This window comes from Heptranchias perlo, chromosome 20, assembly GCF_035084215.1.
Source record: "Heptranchias perlo isolate sHepPer1 chromosome 20, sHepPer1.hap1, whole genome shotgun sequence".
Lineage (NCBI taxonomy): Eukaryota > Metazoa > Chordata > Chondrichthyes > Hexanchiformes > Hexanchidae > Heptranchias > Heptranchias perlo.
Window position 1 is genome coordinate 39,271,930 of NC_090344.1, and position 24,902 is coordinate 39,296,831.

General features: G+C 44.5%; 1 protein-coding gene across 1 annotated transcript in view; it reads left to right on the plus strand.

Annotated features, from left to right (window-relative positions):
• Positions 1-24,902, plus strand: part of LOC137335729 (anthrax toxin receptor 1-like) — a 147,749-nt gene that overhangs the window by 73,619 nt on the left and 49,228 nt on the right. Inside the window, exons 13-14 of the mRNA XM_068001045.1 lie at positions 12,584-12,679; positions 14,810-14,848. Coding sequence (XP_067857146.1) covers positions 12,584-12,679; positions 14,810-14,848 — 135 coding nt within the window. The remainder of the gene's footprint in view (positions 1-12,583; positions 12,680-14,809; positions 14,849-24,902) is intronic.

Consider the following 24,902-nt stretch of genomic DNA (forward strand, 5'->3'; position numbering starts at 1 on the left):
CAAACTAGCCAAGCTGATACTGACAGTTACATAAGATGACAAGTTATATTGGATGAAGAAAGCGTTTCAGGCCATTTGATCCCTTTCTTCCTGAATACCAGCCCTACCTTCATGTCAGTACAGCAGCCAGCTGTTTTTCAAATGGGTCCAGTGGGACCCATTCCAGCTGTTGATCGCTCTTTGTGTAAAGATCTCTGCCCCTTACAACCCTGAACCTGCCTGTGTCCTCTTGTCCTGCTGCCCTGGTATGGCTCTGGGCTGACCTTCTCTATCCTATTATTTTATATACCTCTATAAGTCCCCCTCTGATACATTACACAGTAACCAAGCCAACTGGCTCCAGGGGTGGCACAGGGCCTTTAAGAGGCCAGCCCAGCTCCCACAAAAAGCAGTGCAGCTGATCAACAAAGCTGTTTGATCAGATGTCAAGATACAATTTGGTCAAAACAATGTCAATGAGGAGGATTTTTTAGGAGTCTCTTCCTCTTCTGCAGGAGCTGTCTGCCCAACTCAAGAATTCACTGTGTCAGTTTATAAACTATAAATCCATGGACTCTACATGTTCCAGTCATTCTATATGTTGGGAATCACTCCCCCAACTTCTCCTCGAATTCTCGAAAATGCTGCACAAATGCCTCAAGGGACTCTCTGGTCAAAAATAGGAGTAGGAGCCGTGTCCTCTTCTAAATTAAGTGTACAGATTGACTGCAAGTTATTAGTCATCCTTAAGAACTATGTGTTTTGGTAAACAGTAGATTAAACAGTTTATCTGCAACCAGACCTGACGGATTCAGTGCCAAGTGAGATTTTGCATAACTTGGGCTAAAAATAGTTGGGTCTTTAGAGCAGACAAAAAGATAGTTTCTTGCTAGAAGCTGAGGGCGCTAAATTGGGCCGTGTAGCTTCCGTTGTTTCGGTGCTACACAGCCTCTCCGACATCCAAGATGGCGTTTCCTGCGTGACGTGCGCCAGACGCCATCTTGGTATAGGAGTTAGCGCAGATGCAGATAACGACCACTGTGATCATGAAAAGTAGGAAGATAATGGCTTCAATCAGTGTGCAACGCTGATTTAAAGTATTAGACCCCATTTTGGGACTTAACACTCAACTCAACTCACAGTCTTAACCCCGACTATCTGAACATGTCTTAGTGTGCCTGGAGGACCCCCACCAGCGCTATTTAGCGGGACCATGCAGGATTTACAGATTAGTGGCTGGATTATTGCTTCTGACTGCCGAGACATTTGTAACTATTTTTGGAGGTCTCCTGGACTTGGATACTAGGACGTGGGGACATAGCCTAACATTTAGAGCCAGGATGTGCAAGAGTGAAGTTAGAAAATGCTTCTACACGCAAAGGGTGAGAGATGTTTGGAATGCTCTTCTGCAGATTGCAGTTGATGCTAGCTCACTTGTGAAAGTTAAATCTGAGATTGATAGATTTCTGTGTACCAAGGGTATTAAGGGATATGGGGCTAAGGCGGGTATATGGAGTTAGGTCACATGTCCACCATGATCTCATTGAATGGTGGAACAGGCTCGAGGGACTAAATGCCACTGCCACTTGCTGCCTCTTGATATGCGCCACCTTCTCCTGCAAGAAAGCAGGATGTGTGTCTGGGTGATGTGCCTGTCATGGTTGAATAGCTGCCAGTGTGTGTGTCCTGTGAGTTGTGGGTGGGCGGCTTGAAACAGTGGTAATGTGTAAGGATGAAAGGAAGCATCTGATTGGAAGAGTTGAGTACTGATGGAAAGAGTTTGTTGGTAAGTGGGGGATGGGAGGTGTGGTGCATGGTGCAGTTGGTAGGAGACGACACTTGACAGTTGACCTCACTTATCTTGATCAGTCATGTCAAAGCATTGAACTTCTTCCTGCACTACATCCATGTTCATGATGCTGTGCACCTGGCATTGGCTTCATCCCCTACTGCCTCCCACTGCCTTTTCGGCATATGTCTGGAGGGCCTCTTGTACCCCCCCCCCCCCCCCCACTCTGGATATAGGATGTCCCTCTTTCTGTTCAGCTCTTGCACCAAGGCTCCTGGTGCATCAGTCGAGAACCTTGGTGCACACACTCTCACAGGCCTGGTACAAACTCAGATTGGCAGTTTGGTGAGGTGTGGCATGCAGTTTGGAGGATGTGGGATTTAGTGGTGCGCAACCTTTATTCAATGTTTTAACATAACTCATCAGTGTGTAAACACAGGGACGGGACTTGCATCTGTGCTTTACGTGTGCAATGTCTGAACTCCATTCAGACTCCGTGCAGATAGCAGACTGTTACTTTCAGCAAATAACAGGTACCGGCTACCTTTAAGAGATTTCTAACCGACAGCCTGCCTTTAAGAGATTGGAGCTCCCCCTGCTGGTGGAAATTGTGAATTGCATTGAATCCTCATTCAATGCTGATTTCCAACACAGATTGCAGGTAAGTCCTTAGGCATGACGAAAGTCTCGTCCTGCCTGCGCAGGGGCCATTGGGCGGGGGGGTAATAGAGGATCATGCTACCCCCGCCCAAAAACAGGCCCTATCCAACTCTACAGCAAATAGCTTGATAACTGGTGCTGCTAAGCCTACATTATTCATTCGGTGAGAGTGTTGAGAAGTTCCAATGATATGATAGGTGCCATGTAAGTGCAAATTTTTCTTTCTCTCCTTGGGGTAGATTTTACAGAATAGAACATTGAATTAAGGTTGCGCACCACTAAATCCCACAACGTCCAATCTGCATGCCACACCTCACCAATCTGCCAACCTCAGTTTATACCAGGCCTGCGAGAGTGTGTGCATCAAGGTTCTCTGCTGATGCACCAGGGGCCTTGGTGCAAGAGCTGAACAGAACAGGCCCCGTAAAGAGTGTTACGCAATGGGAGCTCACACTGGGATGTCCGTGTGCCCTGTGGATATCCATGTGCCCTGATGACTCGCCAATAAAATTGTGACTCCTGTACTAACAACTGTGCCCAAATTACAACATGCGCTCCTGTTGTGGAAAGCTCGGTGCCAGAAGCATTATTTCCTAAAATCTGCCCTTTTCTCCCTCTGTCTTTCTTTTAATTAATAGTCAGAAGTTTGTTTCCGTACAGCCTTAAAGTAGAGAGTAAAAGTGTTCTGATACAAAGAAGAAACTGTGAATGCTGTAAACCTGAAAAGAAGAACAAGTTTGCATTTATACAGCGTCTTTCACAACCTCAGGACATCCCAAAGCACTTCACAGCCAATGAAGTACTTTTGAAGTGTTGTCACTGTTGTAATGTAGGAAATGCGGCAGCAAATTTGCGCACAGCAAGATCCAACAAACAGCAATGAGCTGATGACCAGATAATCTGTTTTTTAGTGATGTTAGTAGAGGGATAAATACTGGCTAGAACACGGTGTAATCTATCACATTATCACAGTCCAGTCCCTAGCTGCCAGGACAAAGCTTTGCATGAGATATTGCCTCACTGCGCAGCCCACATACACCAATTTTTTCCTAAATCAACCTCATAGCTAAGAAAGATTAAATTCAATTCATTTTATTTATATCATACTTGACTTCTTGGCTGTGTTGAGACTATCGCTGTACCATAAAACAATGCACTTATTTAGCACATTTAACATTAATAATGCCACACAATGTTTATCAAAGAAAATAAACTCGGCTCCATTAGTTTTAGAAGAGATAAGGGAGGTGACTGAAAGCATGGTTGAAGCAATATGTTTTAGAATCATAGAATTAGACCGCAACAGAAGGAGACCTCCGTGACCGTGGTACACCATCCCTTCTTGTCCGTGTTCTCCTCCTTCTCCTCCGACCTCTCTGCAGTATTTGACCGCACAATCCTCCACCATTGTCCAGCTCTGCGCTCGCATGGTTCCACTCCTTTACCTATCATAGAATCTTACAGCACAGAAGGAGGCCATTCAACCCATCGTGCCTGAGCCGGCTCTTTGGTAGAACTATCCACTTAGTCCCACTCCCCCGCTCTTTCCCCATAGTCCTGCAAATTTTTCCCTTCAAGTATTTATACAATTCTCTTTTGAAAGTTATTATTCAATCTGCTGCCACCATCCTTTCATGATGTGGAGATGCCGGTGATGGACTGGGGTTGACAATTGTAAACAATTTTACAACACCAAGTTATAGTCCAACAAATTTATTTTAAATTCCACAAGCTTTCGGAGGCTTCCTCCTTCCTCAGGTGAACGGTGTGGAAATGAAATTTTCGAATCCTTCGCATTTGAAAATCACAGAACAATGCCTGGTGATTACTGCCCGTTGCCAAGGCAATCACAGTGAGCAGACAGAAAGGTGTCACCTAAAAGGCCACCGAATATACAAACCCATGAGGACGGCCTCAACCGGGATCTTGGGTTCATGTCACACTACACGTAACCCCACCAGCGAACAAATGTTATCTGTTTTTAATATAACGGGTCATTGACTGTCTTCCTTCTCTCTCTCTCTCTCTCTCTTTTTTTTTGGGGGTTTGTATATTCGGTGGCCTTTTAGGTGACACCTTTTTGTCTGCTCACTGTGATTGCCTTGGCAACGGGCAGTAATCACCAGGCATTGTTCTGTGATTTTCAAATGCGAAGGATTCGAAAATTTCATTTCCACACCGTTCACCTGAGGAAGGAGGAAGCCTCCGAAAGCTTGTGGAATTTAAAATAAATTTGTTGGACTATAACTTGGTGTTGTAAAATTGTTTACAACCATCCTTTCAGACAGTGCATTCCAGATCGTAACAACTCGCTGCATAATTTTTTCTTCCTCATGTCGCCTCTGGCCTTTTTGCCAATCACCTTAAATCAGTATGTCCTTTGGTTGCCAAATACTCCTGCCACTGGAAACAGTTTCTCCTTATTTACTCTATCAAAACCGTTCATGATTTTGAACACCTCTATCAAATCTCCCCTTAACCTTCTCCACTCAAGAAGAACAACCCCAGCTTCTCCAGTCTCTCCACACAACTGAAGTTCCTCATCCCTGGTACCAATCTAGTAAATCTCTTCTGCACCCTCTTTAGGGCTTTAGCATCCTTCCTAAAGTGTGGTGCCCAGAATTGAACACAACACTCCAGCTGAGGCCTAACCAGTGTTTTATAAAGGTTTAGCACAACTTATTGCTTTTGTACTCCATGCCCCTATTTATAAAGCCAAGGATCCCATATGCTTTTTTAACAGCCTTCTCAACTTCAATGATTTGTGCACATACAACCCCAGGTCTCTGTTCCTGCACCCCCTTTAAAATTGTATCATTTAGTTTTTATTGCCTCGCCTCATTCTTCCTACCAAAATGCTTCACTTCACACTTCTCTGCATTAAATTTCATCTGCCACATGTCTGTCTACATCCTCCTGAAGTCTGTTTGTATCCTTCTCATTGTTTACTACATTTCCAAGTTTCGTGTCATCTGCAAACTTTGAAATTATGCCCTGGACACCCAAGTCCAGGTCATTAATATATATCAAAAAGATCTAATACCGACCCCTGGGGAACACCACTGTAAACTTTCCTCCAGTCTGAAAAACAACTGTCCACCACTACTCTCTGCTTTCTGTCACTTAGCCAATTTCGTATCCACGCTGCCAATGTCCCTTTAATTTAACAAGTCTATTATGTAATACTTTATCAAACTCCTTTTGAAAGTCCATATTCACACATCAACCACACTACCCTCATCAACCCTCTCCGTTACATCATCAAAGAACGCAATCAAGTTAGTCAAACACAGTTTGCCTTTAACAAATCTGTGCTGACTTTCATTTATTAGCCCATACTTTTCCAAGTGCCAATTAATTTTGTCCTGGATATTGTCTCTAAAAAAGTTACCCCACTACTGACGACAGGCTGACTGGCCTGTATTTGTCGGGTTTATCCCTCTCCCCCTTTTTGTACGGAGTCGTACAACACCAGGTTATAGTCCAACAGCTTTATTTGAAATCACAAGCTTTCGGAGCTTTGCTCCTTCGTGATGAAGGAGCAAAGCTCCGAAAGCTTGTGATTTCAAATGAAGCTGTTGGACTATAACCTGGTGTTGTGCGACTCCTTACATTTGCCCACCCCAGTCCATCACCAGCATCTCCACATCATGGCTACTATCGATCCCCCTTTTTGAACAGGGGTGTAACATTTGCAATCCTCCAGTCCTCTGACACCATCGCCATCCACTGGGGCTGGGAGGATATTGGAGGTTCTACTGTACATTCTAATTTAATAAGCCAAAATATTGATGATTACACTGTTTTCCCCCCCACACAGAATAGTGGATACATGGAATGGACTGCCACCTACAGCAGTTAGGACTGCTTTATTTGGCAACTTTGATCATGATTTAGACAAACCACAACTTGCACAGTTCTGGTCTCCATATTATAAAAAGGATATGGAGACACTGGAGAAGGTGCAAAAAAGATTTACAAGAATAATACCAGAATTGAGAAGTTATGCCTATCAGGAAAGATTGAGCAGGCTAGGGCTCTTAGAAGGCTGAGGGGTGACCCGATAGCGATCTTTAAGATTATGATAGGGTTCGATAGGGTAGACAAAGAGATGTTTCCACTTGTGTGGGAGACCAAAACTAGGGAACATAAATAGAATCATAGAAAGGTTACAGCATGGAAGGAGGCCATTCGGCCCATAAAATCCATGTCAGCTCTATGTAAGAGCAATCCAGCTAGCCCCACTCCCCCGCCCTATCCCCGTGGCACTGCAAATTTTTCCTTTCAAGTACTTATCCAATTTCCTTTTGAAGGCCATGATTGAATCTGCCTTCGCCACCCTCTTAGGCAGTGCATTCCAGATCCTAACCACTCGCTGTGTAAAAAGGTTTTTCTTCATGTCACCTTTGATTCTTTTGCCAATCACCTTAAATCTATGTCCTCTGGTTCTTGACCCTTCCGCCAATGGGAACAGTTTCTCTCCATCTACTCTGTCTCGACCCTTCATGATTTTGAATACCTCTATCAAATCTCAAATATAAATATAAGATAGTCACTAATAAATCCATGAGGCAATTCAGGAGAAACTTCTTTACCCAGAGAGGTGTGAGAATATTGAACTCGCTACCACATGGAGTAGTTGAGGCGAATAGCATAGATGCATTTAAGGGGAAGCTAGATAAACACACGAGGGAGAAAGGAATAGAAGGATATGATGATAGGATTAGTTGAAGAGAGGAGGGAGGAGTGTGGAACATAAACACCAGCATAGACCAGTTGGGCCGAATGGCCTGTTTCTGTGTTATGCATTCTATGTAATTCTATGTAGGAATAGGATTGGGCATTAAGGATGTATACAGATAGGAATGATTAAATCCTGTTTGGGACATCGAGTTACATCGAAACTAGAGCACAAAAACAGGCCATTCGAACCAACAGGTCTATGCCGGTGTTTATGCTCCACACGAGCCTCCTCCCTCCCTACTTCATCGAACCGGATCAGCTTATCCTTCTATTCCTTCCTCCCTCATGTGCTTGATAACATGATGGTGCCTGAACTGCTGGGTGTCATGAAAAGTCATCCTCACGAAAAGCAACTGTCATGGGAACATAGGATCAGGAATAGGCCATTCAGCCCCTCGTGCCTGCTCCGCCATTTGATAAGATCATGGCTGATCTGTGATCTAACTCCATATACCTGCCTTTGGCCCATATCCTTTAATACCTATAGGAACATAGGACATTGTGGGACATTGTGGAGTTTCACTCAAAGCTTTGCAGCTTCTCACAGAAGGTTAAATGGGTGGAGTTCACGGAGTATTTGTGGATGGAAGGAAGAGGCTTGATCAGGCAAGTGGCCTTCCCTCGTTTCATAAAAGAGAACAGCAAATGCTGGATGAACGCAACAGGCCCTTCTGCCTCTGAAAGAGAAAAAGGCAGCTTTTAATGTCTAGGCTATAAACCCTTCATCAGAACAGAGTTCTGACAAAGGGTCCACATCTGAACCATTAACCTGCTTCGTCCTCAGGTGCTGACAGACCTGCTGTGTATTTCCAGTGTTTGCTGTTTGTATTTCTCTCTCCACGGTTTCTTGTGTTACAACAGAGGCAGAACAATAGGAATGAGTTTTATTTCACCACAGGGAGATTGCATGCATGCATTAAATTACAGTCAGCTGCTCTGCTCTGCTTGGCCTGCTCTGTCTAATGGCGGCTCTGTTTTGCATTCCAGCCTGAAGCTTGAGGTGTAGGGGAGGTTTTTTTCGTCTTAAAGTTATGATCTTTTGTGATTAAAATCACATGTGTTTCCACTCCAAATCAGCATCTCCTGTTTAAATCCCAGGCACGAGGGGACCCAGAAGTCACATGGTATCTTCTATGAATCAAAACATCGTGACTGTACCCCTCTGAGTCACTTTTGTGTGCAACGCAAGTATATTTAGCACATGCTTTTCAAATGGACGGGGGCTTCTTTAGTTGTTTCCCTGGGTGGGGGGAGGTAATAAAACATTGCATGGGCCTCCTTAAAAGGACAACATCTGGCTTTAAACATCATTTTATATATTGTGGCATGCAACTAAACCTGCTTCACGGTAACAGGGCTGAACATTGTTAATTGCCTTTGCTGCAGTCAATATTCAGTCTCCTTGATGAATCTGATGGCTCTTCTGTATTTCAGCCAAAGGTCAGGCCCTGAAGTGGAGCGGGGAGTGGGGTGGGACTGAGCAGAGGGTAGTGTTCCTGAAGAGCATTCATGCTCCTCCTGACCCCACAAAAATCACCGTAGAAAATCGTTTGGGGCCGTTTTCTGAGCGGACGCAGGCGGCTCCTTTAAGGAGAGCTGGTGAGGGTGCTCAACGCCTGGCGTTACCCGGCAGAGTGTACCCGGCCATCGGTACCCGAAAACGGCATTAGAGTCCGACAACCAGTGTTAGACGCTGATTTAAATCTTTTAACAAAGCTGCCAGTTGTATCGGGGTGGGAAGAGCTCACCGCCCGTTTCGAGGTTCCCCCCCCCCAACTGAAAATCGCAATAGAGGGGCGATTTTAACTTTCAACTGCTGCTCGCCCCATTTCCTAGCGAAAACAGGGCGGGTGGCCCACGATCTCTGGATTACTGGTCTAGAACCATAACCACTAGACTTCCATACCTCTTCATTTCCGTCAGTTTCTGCATTTTAATGACAAACCTTTTGTTTCACTTCAAGAATGTGGTGATTTCAAAACTCAAGTTCTTTGATGCTGTGTGTTATTCCCCTTTCCGTTTTGGAATTTGTGGCTGGAGAGAAACCTAATAGCTGCTGCCAGTCCCCAGGGAGGAAAAAGACGGGAGAGAGGAGAAACATCAATTATTATTGAAAGGCTCCTCTTGGTAATGGCTGCCGCTATTCCTTTCAAAGATGGACATTCTGAAGAAGATGGAACAGCAATGCATGCAACAAAAATAACACGGGGAGGCCATCACAAAAGGAGGGAAGTTATCATTTTAAAGTACACCCTCTCCCTCCCCTGCTTCATGGACCTTAAATTACCCCACGTTTCTTGGCCAGTGTTGCAGCTTAGCAACACAAATTCTGGGCTAGTGCCATGGCTACTTTCAGAACTGTTTGTTGTGTGTCAGGAAGGCCAGAATCATGGAATGTAATGGAAAAGATTCATTTGATGACTTTTTCACAAGCAGTAGTTATGCCATCCTTTTATATGATGGAGTTCTTGGACCCCAAATAATGAAAGCTCTACATGTGTATGCAAACTTTCATACTTCCTGTCTCAAAGCCAGCCAACATATTCATTTTTTCAGACCCCCACAAAAACCACAAGGATTTTACTGCTCTGCTTTCCAACTCAAGATTTAACTCTTTAGTTCTCTTTCAAAATTAATTTTGTAAACTTGGAAATCTTGGTCCCTGGAGCAGGCCGAGTTAGCTGATCTCAGCCACAGCAGTGTCACCACAATAGGCCACATTGCCCCTAACCTAGAGAGAGAGGGGGGAAACTGGCCCGGGTTCCCAACCCTGCTCACTTTTTAAGACCCCTTGCTAAAACACTGCATGAGTAGACATTGGGTGAAGATGGTATTGGGCTGAGCTGTGATGTCCCCTGGGTAGCTTGTTGATGCTCACCGTCCAGACTCACATATGAAGAATGACTACGTGGGCATCTGTATTTGAGGGACAGCTCGAAAATGCAGAGCTGGGTTACAGCAAAGAGGCAACACCTTCGGAAGAGAAGGGGAGACAATTGGCTGGGGGAGCAAAACACACACCTCCAACCATCTTTGGACCCCGGTGCCTCACAGGAGACTGTATAATGTTGGCTTGAGGGCAAACGCATAGTGGGATGACTCATTGATTAGGTTATGGCTCTGCCATGTAACCATGGAGCATAAGTACTTGTCCAAAATATCCCATCCCAAAATATATCAGTCATTCAGATGGTCCAAATTGTAGGGGATTTGGATTCAAATCCCAACATCATGCCTGGTTGAGATCTGATGGATTCCATCCAAAATCCTCATCTGTCTTTCTCTTTCCAATGCAGATTAACTGAACATTTCCAGCATTTTCTGTTTTTACAGTGTAATCCTAATTGATCTGGCCAGTGATCTCTGGAACCGACTGATCAGTATATCACAAGGCAACATCCCTGAAGTGTACTGCTGATCGCATGGTTCACAATTGGTACTGCAGCACTAAACACTCACCATTGCTTTAAGCAGCTGATTAACCACCAGCTCAGCTTCTCCTCACTCATGTGCTGCTCAGATCGTTAGTGCGATAAAAAGAATCTTAGTGCTTCTATTCCATTCCACTCACCCTCAAACCAGCATTCCCTTCTTCCTGACATGATAGCTTTCCCTCCCTCCACCACGTCAAAGGCTTTCCTGGGAATTCTTCCCCTTAAAGACCTCAGTGGAACTCTTGCCAGCTAACACAGGGACAGGAGTAGACGACTCAGGAACCTCGAGTCTGTCCCGCTAAGAGCTTGCGTGTGTCCCACTGAAATTCCAGGAGAGGTCTGAAGACTGTGGCAGCAAGAGACCTTGAAAATGGCTCAGCTGGCTTCAATTGAAGCTGAAAATTAACCTTTGTAGGGCTTGGCGACACTAACATTCTGGCCAGCAGTTCGGGGCAGGAACTGCTTCAACACCCTCACTGGCATGATGAGTTTGCCCGAGTATGCAGATGACTCAGCTCCTGTCATTTGGGATAGGGTCTCCTCACTTGGGCACAGTTCTGCTTACAGACCAAACCAATTGGAATTTCGGCCCCATGGATATTAAGCACATAAAAGGAGGCCATTTATTCCATCAAGCCTGAACTGGTGCTAGCTCTTCACCTGCAGCTATCTACCCTACTCCCATTACCTTACTCTTTCCTCAAACCCGATCATACACTTCCTTTTTGTTACTTCTCCAATTCCCTTTTCAATAATGTTTGTAGTTTCTGCCTCAAGAGCCATCTGTGGTAAAACATTTTATATTCCAATGAAAAGATTTCTTCTAATGTCTCTCTTTGTTCTTCTAATGACAGTCTTGATTTTATGCCCTCTCATTACCCATTTACCAACAATCTTTCAGTGTTTACCCTCTCAAAGCCTTTCATGATTTTGAAAACCTATGAGGTTACCCCTTAACCTCATCTGTTACAATGAAAGACCATCCCAGGGTGGGTAGGCAGTTAAAATCACCCAGGTCACTTACCTGCCCTCGGGAGCTGAGCTGCCGCAATTTTCACATCCTGAGCAGAGGTAAGGACACCCACCTTGAGCTGGCTGGGGTCCTTCTCAACATCTGCATGTCCGGCCCCGATGATGTCATTGGTACCCGACGGCCATTTTTACTAAGCAGCCTGAGTGGGAAGTGGCAGTGAGTTTCCCGTCTAGGCCAATCCACCGAAGAAGTGGATCAGTGCCAGAAGAGACCCAGAAAAGTTTAAATTTTTTAAAAAAAAACTTTCCTTGTGGGTCCTTGAGGCCCCTCCCCCGCCTCAATTGCTCACCCTGTCCCCCATCGTGAGGCGCTCCCGGCAGCCAATCCCACCACTTGCATGGTCTTGGTGGGCAGCCTACGGGCCACGTGAATTTCCACCGCTTCCCGCCTAGAAAGGTGGGGGTGGGGAGGGGTGGAAGAAGAGTCGGCCGGCGGAATTTAAATGAGGCCCAGGAGTTAAAATATACCCCGGGCCTCTCTTTTGCTGCAGTGGCTGAGTTTGGAAGTGACACCAAACTTCAGGCTCAAGCTTATAAATATATTTACATTAATTGAGGAAGGACAAAAAAACCAGACAAGTGGTTTGTTGTTGGAGGCGTGATCTGGGGAAAGGTGCCCCCTCACCTACCGACCGGGAGCAGGAAACTCCATCCAGGGAAGACCGGTGGGATTGAATGAGCAAAGCAGCAGTGAAGCTCCCCTCTCTCCAGCTCTATCAGGTGGGCCTTTTCCTCAGGGAGCTGAGCACAAAATAACGCTTAAAAAAGAAAGAGAAAATGTCCTTTGGACAAAACGGGAATCAAACAAAGGGAACGGTTTGCAAGATATGCCGTAGACACGTTTGAGAGTCTGATGTACACCAAGACTGGGAGGACTAACAAAGGCATTTCTTTTGTGTTTCTCAGGGATTTCTAACCAAGTTCTCCCTTTCTGTTTACATTGCAGTCAGATGGAACAATTCTGGCTATCGCACTCTTAATCCTGTTCCTGCTCCTGGCACTGGCCCTGCTGTGGTGGTTCTGGCCTCTTTGCTGCACTGTGGTAAGTCCTGGGAACAATCCAGAATATTCCAACCTAATTGTGTAAGCCACGTGTCACTTCTTACCAGCTGTGAGTGACAAGAGATGAATTAATTCTCTGAATCGACAAAACAAGTGTGTCATGCAGAAAAAAAACACACAAGATAGTCATGGGATCTGTTAATCTGTGCAAAGATGAGAAAAACAAGGGACTTTAGAAAGCCTGGACCACCCAGGTTACAACCAAGCCCCTTTGTAGGCTACAGATCAAATTGTTTCATTCTATTTGGAAATGTTGTGACGAAAGACATGTTCTGGGGTCCTATCCAGCTCAGTTCAGCATCACATAGAATCATAGAAATTTATGATACAGAAGGAAGCCATTCGGCCCATCACATCAGTAGTATAAACAGGACAGAAAAAATTGATTGGCTGGACCCATCATCTTAGCGAGTGGACTGGACCCCCAGGGCAAGAGCTTCAGCATCAAATGCAATTTGAACTGAGCTTTCAGGGGCTGCTTCATGTGCAGGAAGCAAGCTGGTTGTTTTATAAGGCATTTAATTTCCAATAGTGCAAGGGCCAGAAGCCTAGAGCTGTTTAACAATCCCGCATTAAAAAGGAAAGTAGGTGCGAGGGTGACCGCAACAAGCAGGAGAGCCAGACCACTAGGCAGTCCAGGCAATGGACACCTCTAGGAGCTGTATCACGTCAAGTCAGAACATGATGGAACGCAACTTTAAAATGGAGGAAACACATCAGGGAAAAATGAGCCCAACAATCAGCAAGCAGACTCCGTACATGGATATCGATTGAGGTGAGCAGCTGTCCTCAATGGAAGTGGTCATGCATGGGCAGTCCCACAGCAGAGGGATAACAGCAAAGGAAATATTTGCAGGGCTATCGGGAAAGGACAGGGGGAGTGGGGCTAATTGGAGAGGTCTTTCAAAGAGCCGGCACAGGCACGATGGGCCAAATGGCCTCCTTCTGTGTTGTATGATTCTATGATTCTATGATTCAGAGCCAAAAGCCTAGTTGGTAGCAGAACAAAAAGGAGAAAACTGGTTCTGAAGTAGCCTCAAAACTGAATCTTCCTACTTTGTCCTTTAAACAAACCTCTGCTTGCAACTGATCCCCTCGACACCTTGGATGCCTTTGTTTTTGTTTTGGGTGAAATTAGGAAGTTGCATTGCACAGGTATAATGACCAGAAACTGCCGCAGTAGGTCTAATAAGGTCACTTCCACATCAGTATGAGGCTGGAACTTCCTGTTCCAGGACTGTACCCAGTCCTACCAGAAATGCGCTGATACACAGCAAGGGTGGAGACTGAGAGCTATGGTTCTCTGCCCCTTTTATCCCATAACTGACACGGCTGAAAATTGGCCCTAGAGTTGAGTGGAGTACAGAGGATTGTGTTGTCATTCCTGAGTCATCTGGAGAATGGAGAGGATTTCTTTTGCTTAATGACACACAAAAATGTAAAAGTATTATTTTGAAATGACTCGTACCCCTGGGTCAGCTGGAGTGAGATATCTCAGTGAGCCGATCTTCCTCTGCACCAATAGTTGCCTAGACAACAGAAGCTGGACTGCAACAGGCTGCACATATACAAGGTGGCAGCGCTGGCACTGCTTCTCACCTTACAGGATATATTTTTCAAAGAGAACGTTGCTGATAAACTTCAACTTATTAGCAATCCACACCAAAAATGTCAAATTATTTCAGACAGATCCTTTAAAGCAAGTGTGAAATATTCTGATTATTTTGCTCATTGACCAGCTGCCACACCCAGCAATGATGTGAAGATGCCGGTGATGGACTGGGGTTGACAATTGTAAACAATTTTACAACACCAAGTTATAGTCCAACAATTTTTATTTGAAATCTACAAGCTTTCGGAGGCTTCCTCCTTTACCTGAGGAAGGAGGAAGCCTCCGAAAGCTTGTAGATTTCAAATAAAAATCGTTGGACTATAACTTGGTGTTGTAAAATTGTTTACACCCAGCAAGACCTGAACTGATGCAGCATTAAACTGCACGTTTTCACTGGACTCTTTTACTGTGCGAGTACTTTTCAAATCGAATGCTTGAGCCGACATCTCAGCGTGTTTGTAATGCTCTTTTTCCCTTTTCTTCTCGTGTCTGTTCCAGATTATTAAAGAGCCCCCTCCACCACCCTCGGATGATGAGGTAAGGACTGCATTCTCTCTTCTCACTTCACCGAGCCCGCACGCACCTCAGCCTTTTTTTTAAATTGGGAAACCTAGGTGAAGGGCCAAGGTCCATTGAGCAGCCCACCCCCGAGGTTAGAAAGAGTGGGAGAGGAGACGAGATAAATTAGGAGGGGCGTTGTTGTGATGCTAAGTTTGGGTTTGGGTTGGGAAAGCCTTGTTGTAGACTGAAGGAGGTAAAGAGTTCCATACTTTGTGGGACAGAATGACTTGGAATAGGAGGCATTGAGATAAGTCTTTAGGGTTGATTCCCCAATCAGGGGCTGGTTGGGAAACGAGGGTCCCGCAGCCCCTCCCAGATTTTCAATCACTTTAAGTGGACGGTAAACCAAGATCTACAGATCTATGATTTCTTGACCAACACTCCCTGTGAGTGATGCTCCTCACAGCAGAAACTGCTCAGGGAGATAGCCCTTTGATTTCAATGCAGTGAGGATGAAAGGAGGAGAACAGTGCATTTGAAATTCCCGCGACACACAAGTAATGTCGCAGTAGAACTTTAACATCCATATCTTATTAAAAAAAACACAATTGTTGCCAAATTTCAAGTGGTGAAACCTCTATAGTAATGGAAAACATGGAGCTCCTGGGAAGGTCTAAAAGGTTACAAGCTCATGGTTTTTGCTTTCATCGTTTCTGCACGGGTCTGCTCCCGATTATTGTTTAGCTTTCAGTACGTAACAGGTAACAGGTTGACAGTCCGCTCACATCTGGGACCATATGTTACTACGTCTGATACTCCGTGCACGAGTTGTAATGTTGGCATGCTTTACACCAGTGTTATTTACTAACGTTTTATCGAGGGCCATTATCCCAAGCAGTGCCTTGCCTGAGGGTCACTCTGAGGAATGCTGCAACATGCTGCACTCCGGATTAATGTGTTGTGCCTGCAATTCCCCACATACTGAGCTATTGGTTTAAAACATGCCAGACTGGGCAGTTGCCGAGTGACAACCTGACACGTGCCGACAGGAAAAACAAAAGCTGCAGGACTGATCTGGTTGTATTCCATTTGATATTTTTAATAGGGCCCTTTCACTTGCTCCTTGGATGCTGTTAGGTTTTTGCACCCCCCCCAGACCCCAAATAGACTAAATATACATTGGGTTATTACAGGATAATCTGTATCCAGACTCCTTTAAACAAGCTGGAAAACAAGGAAACAATGAGATGTCAGTTTAATGCTTTATATTACACAACCCACTACATACAGTGACCATGAGATTACTGGTACAGACAGATACTCACAGGAGGACTCATCAGGAAGAGTTGTTAGCGTGTAGTTCTGTTTACGCTGGTCGAAACTAGAAGTTCAAGACCCATTGAGCTTTTGTGTGTTGTACCATTTGTAGTGCTGGTAATATCTTGTTAACACGATGATAACGTCAACAGGTTCTGGTTATTTTTAATTAATACGTAACATGTTAATCCATTAAGTCATCTTGTAAATGATGTAATCCTCTTTAGCGCGTCTGCACGACACAATCATTGCTTTTCTCATGGTTTGTACCTCACTATGTCATCTTTTCTTGTACCTTCTCTATTGGTCTATTGTATTCAGTACGTTTTCTGATCATTTCCTGACCGCTTGGCTTGGTGCCTAGAATGCAAGGACATGTCTGTCCTTGCAGATTATTAGTCCATTCCTGTCTGTTCACAGGTTCTAATCTTGTCCTGAATATGACTCTTAGAACCTGCTTATATTGCAGACTCTTAGTTTTATTTTGTGTAAGTGTCTTTAATATTGAGAAATGTTGAATAAATGTTATTGGAATGATTTTCCCCACCTGGCCTACCCCTGTCTACAGCTGGGATGGCCTCATTTTCTAAGATCATTCCTTTAATGATGATGTGCTAACACCAAGCAGTGCCACTGATAAAAGCTATGCAACACTTCCGTGGGTGGGAGGACAGAGCATCAGGATTTAGAAGCATGGGAAGGAGGAGGCAGCTGCTGGACTCAGCCCGTGAGCAATTCTGAGCTTCAGTTAGGAGATGCTGCCGGTCTTTTGCTTTGTAAACACAAACAGATTTACTGGTCCTGCACCTCTCTGACAGAGCGAGTAGTGAAATCCTTTTTCGTGTTGAAGCAATAGATCTTGTTTAGGGACACAGAACTGCTAATTTGATCAATTCCACTGAACCCCACTGACCATTACAAGTAAACACAGGCATGAGGTATGGCTTTAGCAAGGACAGATTGCTAACCGCCAGCAAATGATCACTACCATTAATTTTCAATACTATCAAAGCAGACACCAAAATTCAAACCATGATCCCACTGTCTGCCTTGCCCCATTGTCTGGTATTCAACTTGGCAAAAGATGTCTACCCTCCATTTAGTCATCAGCCCTTTTTTACCCCTCTATTCACTCCTGAGTTGACATTGTCGATTCTGTTTCTCAGTAGCACACAGATCCCTGTCCCTCAGGCTCCCAAAAGTTCCATTCTACATTTTTTGACTTAAAAGCAAGAGTTTAAAGATGCATGTAATCTAACGAAAGGCTCAGGTGATTTGTTTTCAAGCAGAACACTAACAGCGGCAGCAAGATTTCCGAGAGACCTATACTGCTTCCTCTCCTCCGCAGATAGGATCCAAGAGTGATTTTCTTACAAGTTTATACACTGAGGAGAAACCAATTCTTAATTTCTGGGAATAGCTGCATGGGGGAGGGGGGAGATTTCCTTTTCACACAAGGTGTCGTCAAATTGTAAATCCACTCTCTATAAATATGTTTATGGTTTCAATACACAAGGACAGGGAGCAAACTTCCCCCATGAGGTGGGGGTTTGTAGAAAAATAAAAAGTGACATTGGGCCCCACAGACTAGGGCCCTGTTTTGCAATTATAAACAAATTGTTTTTATTACATTTGTTCGAGTTTTTGGAAATGTTTCTTTGGAGAGAGCTCAGAGTAGAATTATGTAGCATAAAACTGCAGCCAATATTTTTGATTGTAAAATATACTCATCCTCAACCAGTGCGGGGGTGGGGTGGGGATGTGGAGTGAAAATAATCTGTTTTCATGCCAAGTCTTATAATAAAATGACAAGTGGTTATTGAAAGAAAGCGAAACACAACATTTAAGAGGGAATGAGATCAATAAATATTTGGAGAGAGAAAAAAAATTTGAAGGTGATAGTGGAAGAGCAGGAAATTGGGATTAGAGTGGAGGGCTCTGGTGGGGAGCTGGCACCACCACAGGCCCCAGGAGCTCATGGACTGAGTGGCCTCCATCTGAGCTGAGGTCTCAGGTGATTCTACACGAGGGAAGTTGAAGCACACCGTCAAATTCTAACTGGTAAAAAAATCTTGTGTGAAGGGGAATATTTATGCAAGTCAGCCAGTTTTGGGTGTGCATGTGCTTGGATCATATTGTTTGGGGCGAGGGCAGTGTAGTGAAAAGGAGTTTTCACAGGTGTGTAAGGCACGTCAAGACACCAGCAACAAATAAGCTTAATTTTTCTCCCTGTTGTTGAGCACAAAATGGATTGGGTGTGTATTGCTTAAAGGACTAAAACTTCATATAACTCAAGATGATTTTGTTGAAGTCTTGTCTAAGTAACCATGTTTCAGTCTCTGCCTCATTTGCCAAAAGAGCAGCTCCTTCTATTTCTCCCTCTAATTAAGAAGCAGTTTGCTCTGTTATCTACTTGGCCTAGTGGACGCTATCCTTTTGAACTCCATCAACAATCAGTAGAATTGCACTCTCTCATTCTTCTTTAATGCCAGTAATTAACAATATACAATATACTCTGGAATAATCCTTGGTAAACAGCTGTGAAGCAAGAGTTGGCACACACACCCGCTTTACCTCCTAATTAGCATATCGCAGAGCCAACAATCATTGACCAACTGTTGGATGGTGTCCTAAGTATCTCCAGCCCCACTCAGTACGCTGGGGAAGTTAGAGCTATTTGCATATCAAACATAGCAGCACACACATACACTGGCTTCTTATAACCCCACCACTACAGATTGCAGTCAAAGGCTGCACCCTTTGTTTCATCTTCTTACTGTCAATGAAGCACATTATTTTCCAGCTGATGGCCTGCCTACATGTGAAAGATATAATGCACATACGCACATACACACACACACACACACACACACTGTAAACTTAATACCTAACCAAGGAAACTCATTTCTCTTTCACCTCTTTGTTCAGACTGTGAGGTCACCATACTGTGAGGTCACCACACTGTGATGCCCTACATGGTTGACTTGCTTGGTAACCCTTACCATCTAGACTCGCAAATGAAGAACAATGGCTTTAAAAAGGTACCAGAGGACTACCCACTGCTACCTCATGTGATGTAGTTATAAATGGACAATAATACCAGGATCCATAACCAGGGATACAGAACAGACTGTGCCACCAGTTAATGATGTGGGTTTATTACAAAACCACTCGCGGGAGTGATAGCTGCAGCTGCTTGGGCAACTTTGCTGTGATGACATATCTCTCATCAGATCTCATCATAAACCGGGATCCAGAATATCTTCAACGACTTAATTTTCAGGGAGATGGTTAGGAAGTTCCGTCAATTTTCTCTGCCCCTTTTTCTTGGACTATGGCACTGGCAGACCTCAGGTACCTTATTGAAGCCATCGTTCTTCATTTACTAGTCTAGATGGTAAGGATTGTCAAGCTAGTCAACCATATAGGGCATCACAGTCAAGCCCAATCCTGTCCTTGTTCAACGTAGACACACATACACCTTCCAGCAGGGTAGTGAGCAGGACCAGGAAACCATGGGTTTTCCCCTTTCTTCACCTTTCTAGCCCATGGGTGATTGTGGCTCTCCTCGTGCTACCCTGATTGAAATCAACTAACAACTTCCAGCAGGGTAGTGAGCAGGACCAGGAAACCATGGGTTTTCCCCTTTCTTCTCCTTTCTAGCCCATGGGTGATTGTGGCTCTCCTAGTGCTACCCTGATTGAAATCAACTAACAACTTAGGTTAGGGATTCAGCTGGAACTTCCTGGTCTGTACACTGAGCAGTGGACTTACCTGTTGCTGAGCTCATTGATCTAATTCTTAACTTTTTTTTGTGCTCAACACAGCAAAGGATGTTAGTGCTGGGGAATGGAACACTTTCAATTTCAGGCATGCAGTATCAGAGCATCGAGTCAAGTAAGATAACTATAAATGTAGAGTAAAGCCTTGCCTACTCCCAACAGCACACTTTGGCCCCACTCAGTGTTGCATTTAATTTTCTACCCCCAACCATCCTCCTCGGGTCTTTTGGAGAGGCATTATCAACTTATGACAAATTGGGCAGAGTTTTGTCTTGAAGGCTCATGCTCATTAGGAGCTAGGTTGATTCTGACCAAACGCATTTCACATACGACCTTTACAGCCAGCAGATGAGCTGACGAAAATTGCAGGCTATCAGACTGGGCTGGATTTGGACTCAGGAAAAGCCAATGTCTGATCCACTGCATCATCCAGTTCCCCAAATTCTGAATTCTAATTCATGACTCAATCCATAATATCATTCATGCCAAAATTCACGGTCTTCACTGCTCCTTCCAAAATGGCCCAAGACTCCTCATTCAACCTTCTGTTGCTTTGTTAATTAGATTGCTACAGGTTCTAATTCTAAACTCTGTAAATTGAAACAGATGCTTTCTTGGAATGAAACAGATGTTACAAAAATTCATTAACATAAGAAATGTGTCTGCTGGGAACAGCAGTTTCAGAGTTCAAACTCGTTCATATTGTCACTCAAAGGAAGTCAAATTGCTGATGACGCTGGGTGCAATAAGATGAGAGAAATGTCCATCCTGATATTTTTGAGCCCATGTTACTTTCCTTCAAATTATTTTTTTCTCCCCCCAAATTGAAAAGTAGGGCAGGGATGAGAAGATGCAAGGGATTATATAAGAACATAAGAGAAAGGAGCAGGAGTAGGCCCTATTGCCCCTCAAGTCTGCTCTGCCATTCAATAAGACCTGTTTCGCCCCCACACGCCTGCTATTTGACTTCCTCCCCTGAAGATAATTCTCAGGACCAAAGAAAGCTGTCAGGGGACATTGAGTAGATGGTGGAATAGGCAAAAAAGTGACAGATTCAATTCAATGTCAGTAAATGTGACGTGACTTTCAATGGGTGGTTTGGAAGAGCAGAGGCAGTTAGAGGTTTGGGTTCACAAGTCTTTAAAAGCAACACCTCAAGTGGATAAGGCCATCCCTAAAAAGCTAATGGAATAATGGTCTTTATGGCAAGAGGTATTGAAGATAAAAGTTGAGTTGAAATGATGAATCGACAGAAAACCTTTGTAAGTTAAACCTGTGCAGTTTTAGGCGCCACACTATAAGAAGGATGTTGAGGCATTGGAAAGGGTACAGAGCAGATTCACTCGGATGCTGTCTGATATGAGGAAATACAAATATAAAGAAAGACCAAAAAAATTGGGCTCTATTCTTCAGAACAGAAGGGATTACGGGGTGATTTGATGTTTAATGGTGTTTAAAATTATGAAGGAATGATACACAATAGATAGAACAGACTGTTAACCAGTGAGTGAGGGGTCTGGAATCAGAGTACATAGATTCAAGGTTAAATGCAAGAGATTTAGGACAGAGAGTGGGAGAAATTATATTACACAGAGGGTTGTAAGGTCATGGAATTCACTACCAGAGTTAGTGATTGAAGCAAAGACCATGTCAATATTTAAAAATAGGTTGGATAGGCACCTTGGGACATTTTAGGACATTAAAAGAAGCTATGTAAATGCAAGTTGTAATTGTTGGTTGAAAAGAAGAGGAATAAAGGGATGTGGGAACAGGGCTGACACACGGGATTAGGACCACTGCTCATGTGGAGGATAGACTACAACAACAACAACAACAACAACAACAACTTGCATTTATATAGCGCCTTTAACATAGTGAAACGTCCCAAGGCGCTTCACAGGAGCATCATCAAACAAAATTTGACACCGAGCCACATAAGGAAGTATTAGGACAGGTGATCAAAAGCTTGGTCAAAGAGGTAGGTTTTAAGGAGCACCTTAAAGGAGGAGAGAGAGGTAGAGAGGCGGAGAGATTTAAGGAGGGAATTGCAGGGCTTAGGGCCTAGGCAGCTGAAGGCACGTCCACCAATGGTGGAGTGATTAAAATCGGGGTTGTGCAAGAGGCAAGAATTGGAGGAGCGCAGAGATCTTGGAGGGTTGTAGGGCTGGAGGAGGTTACAGAGATAGGGAGGGGTGATGCCATGGAAGGATTTGAAAACAAGGATGAGAATTTTAAAATCGAGGCATTGCCGGACCGGGAGCCAATGTAGGTCAGCGAGCCCAGGGATGATGGGAGAACAGGACTTGGTGCGAATTAGGATAGGGGCAGTAGAGTTTTGGATGAGCTCAAGTTTATGGAGGGTGGAAAACGGGAGGCCAGCCAGGAGAGCATTGGAATAGTCCAATCTGGAGGTAACAAAGGCATGGATGAGAGTTTCAGCAGATAAGCTGAGGCAGGAGCGGAGACGGGCAATGTTATGACGTTACCAACACTGACTGGTTGGGCCAAACGATCTCTTAAATAAAGGCAAAGAGTACAAAAGCAAGGAAGTTATGGTAAACTTTGATAAATCACTGGTTAGACCCCAGCTGGAGTATTGTGTTCAGTTCTGGGCACCACACTTTAGGAAGGATATCAAGGTCTTGGAGAGGGTGCAGAGGAGATTTACCAGAATGTTACCAGGGATGAGGGATTTCAGTTACATGAAGAGACTAGAGAAGCTGGGATTGTTCTCCTTAGATCAGAGAAGCTTAAGCGAGATTTAATAGAGGTGCTCAATATTATGAGGGGTTTTGATAGAATAGATAGGGCGAAACTGTGTCCAGTGACAGGAGGATCAGTAACCAGAGGACACAGATTTAAAATAATTGGCAAAAAATCTGGGGAAAAATGAGGAGAATTTTTTTTTTTTACGCAGCGAGTTGTTATGATCTGGAATGTGCTACCTGAAAGGGTGGGGGAAGCAGATTCAATAATAACTTTCAAAATGGAATTGGATAAATACTTGAAAAGGAGAAATTTACAGGGCTATGGGGAAAGAGCATGGAAGTGGATAGCTCTTTGAAAGAGCCAGCACAGGCACGATGGGATGAATGGTCTCCTTCTGTGCGGTATGATTCTATGATTGTTTCACTACTGTAGTTCAGAAAGGCATCTGCAGCCTTCCAAGGGTCAGTAATAAAGGCTGTGATTACATTGTACTGTGAGGAATTTGGAAATAAAAATCTTGCCAAAGGCATTAATCCTTACAATTTGTTTTTTATGAATTGAGTGTACAGCCCAGTCTCACATGGTTCAGAACAATGACAGGAGGGCTAAGGGATTGCACATCTTGAAGCATCCATAGGGAAATTACTCAATTCAGCCCCGAGATTCATATAGAATTGTTATTTCTGCATAGATTGTCAGCAATGCTGGACTAGGCCTCTGCCGTAGGTACAATGCTTTTTGAGACTTATGCCCTCATACTGTGCAGCTTTGTCCGCTTCTCCTGGGGGTAATTTGGGTATTTCATGAGGGGCCTGAGTTCTGCAGGAAGAAACCCACACTGGCTGGTGCTGCTCCAGCTGCAAACAGAAGTCATATCACTGGGGAGTGGTAGTGGGAGAAGAAGCTATTGCCAGCATCAACTGCAATAGGAAACTCATCTATTATCACGATAAAAACCAGACTGGGATCATGTCTCAGATATGAATACAGATATATCTCCCCCCTCCACCCAACTCTCGGTCTGAAAGTAGGATCCATTTCGGGTGGGGAGGGGGGGCGGGGGGGAAGAGAGCAAGAACGAGAGACACACACACACACACACACACACACACACACATCACGTGAAAGAGACATACACATACAGAGTGAGAGAGACACGCACAGAGTGTTGACTGACAAGTTGCTCATAGCTGTTTCACTCACTTGTTTGTGGGGAAAGAAAGGGTCGATGTTTCACTACAGAAGAAGATGCACCCTCTTGTGACTAACACTGAGAGTTGTACTGACGGGTTTGAAATGAGTTGGGTGGGGGACGTTCCTTTCCATCCTGGATAGAGTAGCTAAAGGTTCTTCACTGTGAGGGATACAAAGACTCTCCATGAAATTCTTCATCAGGTTCCCTGTAGGTGTGGGCCTGTAAGACAACCTTCCCCTCCACTCGAGTACATGTTGTCAATCAAACACAGATAATGTGGAACAACGTAACATTCTGGACCAGCATTTGCAAGGGGCTGTTCTAAGACTGGGGTGCATCCTCAGGGATTTCCAGTTCTGATGTCTCAGAAAAAATGAGTTGGAGTAGGAGATGGTGCAATGAGTCTTGATTCAGAAGAACGAACGAACTTGCATTTATAAGGTGCCTTTCACAACCTCAGGACATCCCAAAGCGTTTTACAGCCAATTAAGTACTTTTTGAAGTGTAATCACTTTTGTAATGAGGGAAATGCGGCAGCCAATTTGCAAAACAGCAAGGTCCCACAAACAGCCGTGAAATAAGTGTTCAGATAATCTGTTTTTATGATGTTAGTTGAGGGATAAACATTAACCAGGACATTGGGGAGAATTCCCCTACTCTTCTTCGAATTAGTGCCATGGGATCTTTCACATCAACCTTAGAGGGCAGACGGGGCCTCGGCTTAACGTCTCATCCGAAAGACGGCACCTCCGACAGTGCAGCACTCCCTCAGAATTGCACTGGAATGTCAGCCCACATCATGGGGTCAATTTTCGGATGGCTGATCGGGTGCGTTCGTGGCAGGGGGTGGGGGGCTCCTAAAATTGGGGATTCCCGGAGTGGGCCCGGAGCCCGGCTCCAACCCGCCCACTTCCGGGTTCCCCAATGACGCGAATCAGTGCGCGCGCAGCCCCTGAATGCGGGGCTCCCACCGGCAATCAAAGCCGGCGGGATCCCACTTAAGATCATTATCTGGGTACTTGAGATCGTTTACAGACCTCATTAGTTGGAGATTTTAGGAGGATTCGGATTTTGGACTACCCAGAGC